General features: G+C 35.2%; 1 protein-coding gene across 1 annotated transcript; it reads right to left on the bottom strand.

Moving 5' to 3' along the window:
• Window positions 1-7,934: 7,934 nt before the first annotated feature.
• Window positions 7,935-10,683, bottom strand: LOC143634348 (putative protein phosphatase 2C 60). The gene is made up of 4 exons (XM_077102460.1): window positions 10,360-10,683; window positions 9,295-9,662; window positions 8,860-9,096; window positions 7,935-8,353 (listed from the first exon to the last, which is right to left on the bottom strand). Exons 1-4 carry the CDS (start codon window positions 10,658-10,660, stop codon window positions 8,105-8,107), a joined length of 1,155 nt encoding a protein of 384 aa, XP_076958575.1. The 5' UTR covers window positions 10,661-10,683; the 3' UTR covers window positions 7,935-8,104.
• Window positions 10,684-11,414: the final 731 nt, after the last annotated feature.

Here is an 11,414-nt window from a genome sequence, read left to right on the forward strand (position 1 = left end):
ATATACTAAAAATAAAGACTCAAGCTACCAAATTTTGAGGTTTGTGTGAATAAAACTTCCAACCAAAGGGAAGTCCAAATAAAGATCAAGTTTGAGCATTTATGTTGTTGACTAGCAGTCAGACTATAAACCAACTTTTAGAAGGTCTGTGTGTGTATGGAAATTGACAAGCGTTTCATATAGTTCTTGGATTATGATTTTGATAAATAGATTACAAAGATAAGCAATAGAAGAAAGATTTGGATGAGAAATTATGAATGTTACGAAGTAAAGTATAAGACCACCCGTAATGGGTGCGTTATGTGTAGCTTCGAGGACGAAAACGCGGGGGTACACCCCCCCCCCCCCCCCGCGTTATGGTGAAGTTGAATTGGCAAGCGTTGTATATACAACGCTGAGAATGGTGATGATGACCGTTGCAAAAAATGACCGTTGGAAAATTAAAAAAAAAAAAATTTATTTCCTATATATTAAACCATTTCATCCCCAATTAAACCTCATTAAATTTATAAAAATTCTCTTTCAACTCTATAAAAATTCCTTTACACCAAATTCACTATATATGGATCCTCCATCTATATATAAACAGTTTTTCGGGCCCGACCAACAAGCCGAGGACGTGGAGGAGGAACGGGCGGTTACGAGTGCGATTATGCTCGCGACACAGTATTTGAGTTCCGTTACGGGTGCGATTAGCTCTCCACCCCCCGTTTCAACAAGAACATATATCGAACGAGATCGTGCCGAAGCCAACAACCGGTTGATGGCGGATTACTTCTGCGACACGCCGAGATACAAGAACCCAAAGACCTTTAGGCGTCGTTTTCGGATGTCTAAAAATTTATTTATGCGCATCACCAATGATTTGGAGCGTGAGTTTGATTACTTTAAGCAAAAACTTGACGCTCGAGGGACGCTATGATTCACGGCTATTCAGAAGGTTACGTCAGCCGTGCGCGTGCTCGCCTACGGAAACACGACCGACATCAACGACGAGTATTTAAAGATGGCCGAAAAAACAACTCGGGACACCTTGGAGTATTTTTGTTACGGTACGTTTTGTTTTTTTTTTAAATAGTTTATCACTTGTTTACTGTGATCATTTATTTTATAAAAATTTTGTAAAATATAGGAATATTTAAACTATATGGACCACATTATCTGAGAGAGCCCAACGTTAACGATCTACAACGTCTTTACGAGGCACATACAAGGGTACATGGTTTCCCCGGCATGATAGGAAGTGTAGATTGCATGCATTGGGAATGGGCTAATTGTCCAACTGCATGGCGAGGTCAATTCACACGAGGTGACCAAAAGGGACCAACGGTCAGCCTTCAAGCGATCGCTTCATACGACTTTTGGATTTGGTCGGCATTCTTTGGTGTTCCCGGTTCCAACAATGACATAACCGTCTTAGAGCAGTCTCCTGTGATGGAGAGTTACATATCTGGGACCGTTCCCATCGCTTCGTTTTGGGCTAACGATAACTTCTACGATCATTGATACTATCTGGGTGATGGAATATATCCAGAGTTCGCGATAATTGTTAAAACATTCAGAGACCCGATGGATGAAAAAAGACAGTATTTTAATAAAGTGCAAGGGTCTGCGAGAAAGGATATCGAGAGGTGTTTTGGTGTTCTTCAACAACGATGGCATTATGTTAAAAATCCTTGTCGTCTGTGGTCTTTAGAAATAATGAGATGTGCTATTTATGCGTGTATCATAATGCATAACATGATCATCGAGGACGAGGGAAGAGCAATATGTCCAACTTTCATACCGGACCCGGATCCACCACGGACTCCGGCAAGTATGGAGCAACGACTCGAAAACTCGGATTCCGTGCGGTCAAGAGAGATACATAACGCACTAAAGGAGGATTTGGTCCAACATCTTTGGATGTATCGGCCTCTGCCTGGTGAAAACGATGAGGAGGACGAGAACGACGACGATGATGAAGACAACGACGACGATAAAAACGACGATGAGGACGATGAGGAGGACGAGGACGACGACGGAGAGGGCGAAGACGACGACGACGACAACGACGAATAGTTTTTTTTTCTTGTAATATTTATTTAATAAAATATTATTGTTATTTGATTATTCTTATTAAAAATTTAAAAAAAAACAAAAAGTGTAAAAGTGACTGGGCGCCACGTGGCGCATAACCCCTGGATGTGGAGAGTTATGACTACAGCCTGTTTTTGTACAAAACCATAACTCTGACTGGGCGCCACGTGGCGCATAACCCCTGGATGTGGAGCTTTACGACTACACATGGTCTAAGAGCTATGAGTAAGAACCCTAGAGTGTGATAATATATTTTTTTTAAATTCTTTACTTTTTAAATAACATTTTGTTTATGGGAAAATTCCCAAAATAGCCCTTTTATGAGAAAGAAACTGAAAAATAACTCTAAATTTTAACATATTCTCAAAATAGCCTATCAAATTTGAACTGAGGAGACGAGATCTGAAAAAATCCTCCGGCCAATAAAATTTAGACAGGTGTCAAAATCCGACGGGATTTTTAAAAATATTGGGGGACCAGTCCATATTTCCTATTAAAAGTTATTGAAATTAAACAGTCTTTTCCGATGGTCTTTTAATGTTTCCTAACGGGTCCCCACAACTTCCAAAAACATGGGAAAATGTGCCTTCAAATTCAGTCTTTCAAGACGTATTTAGGGTGAATTTGTACCAAGAAGACGAGTTTGTAGTTTATTTCTTATGTGTTTAAATTTAGTCTAGACCTTAAAAATTTATTTATATTCCGTCTATACCGACAATATAGTATGAGATTCCGTCTACTCCGACATGATCGTCCAAAGAATATACATGAGTTATCTCCATCATCTTCCACTTCATACCACCCTAAATCATCCTCTCATACCACTTTAAATCTTATCTTCCATGAATTTTGATAATGATGTTGTTTGTTATGGTGGTAATTGGCAAACCGGTAACGGAAGGTATGATTATGTTCCAATAAACTGTAAACGGGGAGGTGTTAGTCTTGCTTAAAGAGGTAGAATTTGATGAAAATATGTGAATGAATGAGGATTGATGAAGATGATAGATATAATGTAAATATGGACGGACAAGTAAGAATATACTAAATACTCGTATCCTTCGTACAAATTTTAAAGATTCGTGTCTTGAAAGACAAATTTTTAATGCACATTTTTCCATGAGTTCAAAATATATAAGGTCGAGATAAGAAACTTAAAAAACCCGTATGACAAGACAACTTTTAATATTAACATTTTGTGAAGATATGGACGAGTACCTAAATATTTTCAAAAATATAATCCACTTAGTTCAAATTTTTCAAGTAAGTGTCTTGAAAGACAAAGTTTAATGACACATTTTTCCATGAGTTTAAAATATATGGGGTCGAGATAAGAAACTTAAATAACCCGTCTGGCAAAACAACTTTTTAATATTAAGATTTTGTGAAGAATATGGACGGGTGCCTCAATATTTTTAAAAATATGATCCCCTTAGTTCAAAATTTTCAAGTAAGTGTCTTGAAAGACAAAATTTAATGGCACATTTTTCCATGAGTTCAAAATATATAGGGTCGAGATAAGAAACTTAAATAACCCGTCTGGCAAGAACGCTTTGGAATATAAAATTTAGTTCAAAAATATGGAGGGATCCCTCAATATTTATAAATTTATGATCTTCTTGGTACAAATTCACCCTAAATGCGTCTTGGAAGACTGAATTTGAAGGCACATTTTCCCACGTTTTTTAAAGTTGTGGGAACCCGTTAGGAAATATTAAAAGACTGTCGGAAAAGATTGTTTAATTTCAAGAACTTTTAATAGGAAATATGAACTGGTCCCCCAATATTTTTGAAAAACCCGTCGGATTTGACACTTGTTAGAATTTTATTGGCCGGAAGATTTCTCAGATCTCGTCTCCTTAGTCCAAATTTAATTAGCTATTTTGGGAATATGTTAAAATTTATAATTATTTTTCAGTTTCTTTCTCTAAAAAATGGCTATTTTAGGAATTTTCCCTTTGTTTATCTATTGAAAGTGTTAAATGTTCACAAGAAAATACAATAGAAGAGAGAGAACATTAATTGTATAGTGGTTCAAGTGATAATTTTTACATGGCTAAGAAAAGAAAGTGTGAAAAATGGGTTAGTAAGCGGAAGGTCGATGCCATGGTCCGACCATGCATCAACTATGAATCTTTGAAAACAATTATTCCTTAAAAGTCAATGTGTTGTAATAAGTCCAAATTTGAGTTTAAGGTTCAGATTAAACATTAAACAATGAGTAAAATATAAAAAGTGGGATTAGTCTTGACATAATAGGAGAACGATTGATTTTGGAACTGTAAGTAGCATCAAATATCGCTTTAGATAAGTATGTATTTTTATATGATAAAACGACAACTCAAAATATTGGAATAGTTATATCTTAACTAACCGAGATGAGAGGGAGTGCGAAAATGGGTCAATTTATGGATAGTCGGGGCCATTGTCTGATCAACAACGATCGTGAATCTTCTGAACACATTTTTCTATTATAAATCAATTGTTTTGATGAGGCCGATAATAGTTTTAAGGCTTTGATCAGACCTATAAAGCATTGAACTTAGATATAAAAAGTGGAATTCGTAATAGGAAAGAGATGGTTTTGGCATTTTAAGGAGCTTCCAAGATCACCTTTAGATTAGATACATACGTATTTTTATTTAGCAAATGTGTGATTCAAACTGTTGGAGGTATGATTGCTTAAATAGCCAGGATGAGAAAAAGTGTGAAAATTTGGTTAGTATTGAAATGGTCGAAATCATGGTCTAATCGTTGCATCAAACGTGAACCTTCAAAACCAATTTGAAACCACATGGACTAAAATTGCAAATTTGAAACTATTGAAATAAAAGCACATATTTGGACAAACCAAATTGACGAAAACCGCAGTTCACTCTATTAAAAGGGTTTTATGGTTATATATGAATTTTAGTTTATGGTTCGTTCTTTCACTCTCATATTGGATTCTCATTGGTTCTCATACAAGTCTCTCATTTGAGTTACCGCACCCACACCATCCTTCTTCATCTGAAAACAACTCGTCCTCGAGTTATTGAAGTAGAGAATTTTAGTTGGTGATTTTTCTTTGCTTCTCTACAAGATATGTGAGCACAATGCCTCACTTTAACACAATTCCTTTTTCTTTCTTAGTGATTCGGGTCACATACACTTCATCCGACCATTAGATTTGTTGCAGGAAGTTGTACAAGTCACGATCTCGTTGCCCTTTTTATAAGTAAAATATCTTACACGGATGTTTCACAAGTCACCGTCTCGCTCTTTTTATTTGAAAAGAAAAGAGAAGTCTTTATGAAAATAAAAAAAAATATTAAGTTGTATTATGTGCATTGGTAGTTGCATTTGTCAGTTGATAATAATATGTCGTGAAAATGGAGATCATATGCAAATGCAAATGCAAATGCAAGTGAGAAGAATCCAAAGGGGGTTGGAAAAAGCTGGAGGGGCTCGAGGAAGGAGCTCGGTGGATTTTAGCCTCTTGGTGGTTGCCACTTTGGACAACATTTCTTTTTTATATAATAAAATTTGTTAATAATAGTAAATAAAAACCAACTTTTTTCTTTTAGTGAAAGTGTGAAATACATTGAAGGTTTTTTTTTAATTAATTTCATATATATACTCTTACAAAAATTACAAATCTATAATATATATAAACGAAGATATAAAAATCCTACATGTCACGATGTGGTCGCTCCCCCTTTTTTTGGAGTCACCAGATTTGCTTGATTTTTAAATTGAGTCTTCTCATGCATTTGACCCAAATTTATGGGTATGGGTCTTACCAAACCCAGATATTTCTTAAACGGGTTATAACATCTCATTAAATTAAAAATTATTCTCACCAAATAATTGATGTAAAAATCCTATAAAATAGGATATAATAAAAATTAATATATGATTTATTTTAAAAAAGATATGTATATATATATATTATTTAAATTAAAAAACCAGTTTGATAGTAAAAAAATAAACAGATCTTGGGTTTCATCAAATCATACGTATATTATTAACTTTCATAAATATTATTTATAATTAAAAAAATCAATTTTATAGTAAAAAATATAAACGGGTCTTGGGTCTCATCAAAACCATATAGCTTTTAAACTGGGTTATAACATCTCATTTATTTGTGAAACACTTTATTATCAAACCATAAGTATATTATTAACTTTCATACAATAAAAAAAATATAAATTCAAAAAATAAATAAATATTAGAACAAACAATATAAAACAACCCCCGTAATACGGGGGTTAAAAACTAGTATCATATATATCCAAGCAAAACTTAAAATATCATATATATATATATATATATATATATATATATATATACCCTTACAAATTAACTAAAATATCATATATGTCCTTATAAACACTATTAAAGTATCATATACACCATATTAATTAATAATAATTTAATAAATAACCATTTTACCGTTATTTAAAAAAAAACTTTTATATATGCCCATTTTAACGATAGACCATTCTACCTTCTATTACATAATATGTTTATACACTATGTTATTATTTTTAATTTTAATCGAAGTTTCTCACCTTTAACGAAAACCAAATCGTCTCTCGTCACTTCTTCAAAATTGCAAATCATTCGAAGATTTATCGCATCGAATGGTCTACACTGTAAAACCGTTTATCGCATCTAATCAAACTAGAGTAATATGGTCATTTTTAAATTTTTTGATGAATTGGGTATATATGATATATTAATAACTTTGTAAGGGCATATATGATATTTTTAGTTTTGCATGGGTATATATGATATTTTCAATATTTGTAATGGTATATATGAAATTACTTTTTTTTTAGTTCTATACATGGTGGTTTAAAAATTAAATAATATATAATCAGTTAATCTATTAGAAAAAAAGAAAATATATGATTGGCCTTGTAATTAAATTTAAAGAGTGGAAAGGAACAAACTCGGCCAACACCTTGGACCCATGCACAACAACATGGGCAACACCCCATTTACACTAAAGACGTAGGGGCGCTTGGGCGTGGACACGGTGAGATAAGCAAAGGGTCACGGCTCACTACACATGATCTTAAAGGCCTTGTATTCATAACATGGTAATTAAACTGTAATATCTATTTTTGCCAGCAAACAAAAGCCTCTTTAGTTAGACCATGCGTAGTGGTAGGGGAGAATGGGGGAAAAGTGTGCCACGTGAAACGTCATAATTTATAGCTTCAAAGGACGAACAATTAGCAACAATTACGGGATCTTGAATCAGTTATGGAAGGAACAGTGAGAGAGACATGCTGGATCCAAGAGACATCAAGAAGTTGTGATGAGGGCGGAAGTAAAGGCGATGATGAAGAAGCATAACCCGGGCCAGGACAGGCTGAAGCAAACTAGGCCTAGAGACGCGCGCTTGAACGGAAAGCAGGGCTTGATAGCCCATTGAACAAAAGAAAACATGAAAAAGAACATAAACATAGCAAGTGATCATAGCATTAGTGTTTGATATTAAACTGATACACATTTATTACAAAGTAACCATGAATTACAACCAAATTGGCAGGTGCCACTGCCAGGAATATAGTTGGTATTATTCAAAAGTGATCAAATAGATTTATTTAACCCAAAACTTACCTGATTGGACCAAAACTAACATAGATCAGTGTTTTGACTGACCAATCATAAACATTCAACGAGCTGTTGTTGCAGTACTTGACTCGATATCACAACACAACCACCTCCATGCATCTACAACATATTATTACTCTTAATTAAAACTAAAGGGACCAAAACTAATACTTATTTGGTTACAGACCTTGCCTAACATAAACTATAACGCTTGTATATGTGAAGTGTTGTTGATATTAGTATTTCATGTTACCATCATACATTAAAGAATTCCGACCTTTCGCAAACTACCGTCATAATACCACGGTTGCCTTTTCTTCTCGGGTGGTATTCACACTGATATATATATAGTACAACATATTTTTTAAACTAGCTAGAGACTATAGATACATAGAGACCCGACCCGAACATACCATCAAGCGGGACCGGGGGCAAGGGTGTTTGGAGGCAGGCTTACTCCTGCCCCTTTCACGGATATGCTAGGGGTTCTAATCGAGCTAGCTCTACTCACGAGGCTTGAGTCGAGATATAGCACGACCACAGTGATGTCATCATGGAAATGACGGCGGACCCCGCGGTCGATCTTTTTCAAGTCCGAGTATCTCATTTCCCTCTTCTTTGCTGCTGACTGCAATGCAACTTTTATCAATCTCTTAGCACTTCCCTGCACACAAGGGTAAAATTGTCTGTTGGTTAGAAAACATCTTGAAATTAGTTGGTTATAAAACCTTTGAACACTTAAGTCTATTCAAATCAAGAACTACAAAATTTTTGACTTTTGAGGTCAAACCCGGACAATTTGATCGCAACATTGATGTTGAATTAAAAGTAATGAAAATATAATAAATGATGGTAGTGATTTAAAAAATTTTCTATCTATCTTGGTATCAAGACTAGTAGGTTTGATAAGTGATGTTCCGATTCAAATTATGCGTGCAAGGGTAAAATCGTCTTATTTGCTTAGGAATTTTTTTTTACTTTTAGATCAAACCAGAACAATTTGATCGCAACATTTATGTTAAATTATTATCATTTGAAAGAATCAATCAACATACATAAATATTAATTAAAATTGAATATATTTAACCAAGTTTGTATTTCAAGATTAGTAGGTTTGACCTCTAAAAAGTCATACATGATAACAAGCGTGTTTTGAGTTAAGCATCTTACCGAACGCGGATGATTTTGAACAATGTCAACAGCTTCTTGGTTAGTAAGGTGCTCCCAGAGTCCATCTGAAGCAAATATAATAAACTGATCATGCGGCTGCAATTCGTGCACCAAAACAGATGGATCCGAGCTCAATATTGGTTTTTTAAACGGTTCACGAAGGCGGAATCGTGTATACAAAGGCGCCCGATTGTATTCAGCCTTTTTTAAGTATACATCACCTATTGATCTTGAAATCTGCACACAAAACATAAGTTTTAAAACTTGAATATATAATAAAGAGTTCAATTAACTCCAAATGTCTAACACTCATCCATTTTATCTGTTAAATTTTATAAAAAAGAGTTTTTTTGACAAACAACCGGCAACAAAAGCAAAGTTTACTCTCTATATATATAACAACCTCTATTTTAAGATCATTTGGTGAATAACTACCTGTATAAGACCTTTGACCCGCCACACGTTATGCTTCAAAACTACAATTTGTGAATCATCTGGATGTGCAGAGTGTAACTCCTGTCTAACAGACTCAATGGACGCATTGTGTTCGGTTGAAAGCTGAATTGCAATGGTTTCGCCGGTTGCTTTCATAAGTTTTCCCAGAACAGCTCGGGAATCTCCGAGATTGGCTATGTAAAAGGTCCCGCCACACACAACTCCCACGAGGCAGCATGATCCAACGGCTGCTATTTGTGGTTTTAGTGGCCACTGTGTGGACACAAGAGAAAGGAACCCGTCTTCGGTTGCTTCGAAAGCTTTTTTGATTACCTCTATTGACATTGATTGGTTCTCTGAAGTGAACCCTGAGAAATTAATAATAAGCTTGATTAGTTTTATATCCCATGAACCATATAAGATTTGTATTCAAGTTACGCCCATCCTGGCTCTAATGAGCTTAACTTAGTCATTGTAACAATGACTCCGTTAAACCTGTCTTGGCCATAATGGGCTTAATGGAGTCATTGTAACAATGACTCCTGACCCTAATGGGCTTAACCGAGTCATTGTTAAATTGACATGGGCCCTAATGGGCTCAACTGAGACCCCAATCCCTATTGTGTTTTAACTCGGTTATTGTAACAACTAACAATTACTCCTGGTACTAATGGGCTTAACTGAGTGACCAAGTCATTCTAACAATGACTTAGGGCCTTAATGGGCTTAACTGAGTGACCTAGTCACTCTAACAATGACTATGCAACCTAATGGGCTTAAGTGCTTAACCAAGTCACTATAACAATGACTTTAGTTAGTAATATGCTTAACATTGTAACAATGACTAAGCCTATTAAGGCCCAAAGTCACTGCTTTAAGGACTCGGTTAAGCCTATTATGTTAGGTTCCAGAGTCATTGTAACTCAGTTAAGCCCGTTAGGGCCAACAGTCATTGTTACAATGACTAGGTTAGGTTACCTTGGAGTCATTGTTCTAGCAACAATGACTACGGGCCTAATTAGCTTAACAGACTAACTTATTCAATAAACTCAAGTGACTACTTACTCTTGAGATGTTGAAACAAATTAGTATTAATAAAGCGCGCGGTCTCGGGACCACCATGGCCATCATAAACTCCGACAAACGTCCCATAAGGACCGGACTCGTGCAAGCTCAAACACCCAGACTCAAGCTGGCTCTGATCTTCCAACAAGTTATTAGCTTGAACAACAGCCATGGAGAAATCGCCATTCACATGACACCCTGAATCCTTGTACCACAACAACCCGTCTTGCCGACCACCGGAATCACCATTTCTTTCCGATGACCGGAAACAAGCCCACAAAAACATTAAAGTAAACCTCATGTCAACGACAAAACCCCTCTTGTAAATCTGAAGGAACAATCTAGAAGAACAGAGCACTTACTGACAGACGGATAAAAGAAGATTTGAAGGTGAAGGAGTTGGATAAAATGAAATCGGTGGTTGAATGAATAATAATATAAATGGAGGCAGAGCAGAGCAGAGCAGAGCAGAGCAGAGCAGAGGAGTGATGGTATGTGTGCGTGTGTGAGATAGATGATATGGGTGGTAATGGTAATGGTAATGGTAATGGTAATGGTAATGGTAATGGTAGTATTTATGAGTTGGACATGCACTTGATTTCAAGACAAATGGCAACCTAGGCTTGCTATTTGGTCCCCTTCTTTTTTATTTAGTTTTATTATTAGGGATAAATTATAATTGAAAACTGAAAATTTGGATATTAGTAATCCAAAATATGATGTACCGGCTATTAATAATCCATATTGTTTTGTAGGGTCAAGTTATTCTATAAAGGATAATAAAAATAAAAAGTGTGAGAAATCATAAATAATTGACATGTGTTAAGTGAGGACCAAAGGAAAAAGGGTATAAAGTTAATTATACATATTTTCTCTCCCCACATGCAAGGCACATGTTAATACTCCCATCATTTTAAAATGTTTATAATTTTTTCGTATGATATTGTTTTTTAAAAAAAATCATCATAATAACAAGCGTTTTTTTATCTTTAATATGAGTATAATTTTTGTTACTTAAAATTTAAAACAAAAATCACGTCATTGTGTGTTTTCGC

The sequence above is a fragment of the Bidens hawaiensis genome, unplaced genomic scaffold (genome assembly GCF_021521415.1).
Source record: "Bidens hawaiensis isolate Kalapana, Puna unplaced genomic scaffold, B.hawaiensis_p1.1 tig00000512_1, whole genome shotgun sequence".
Taxonomy (NCBI): domain Eukaryota; kingdom Viridiplantae; phylum Streptophyta; class Magnoliopsida; order Asterales; family Asteraceae; genus Bidens; species Bidens hawaiensis.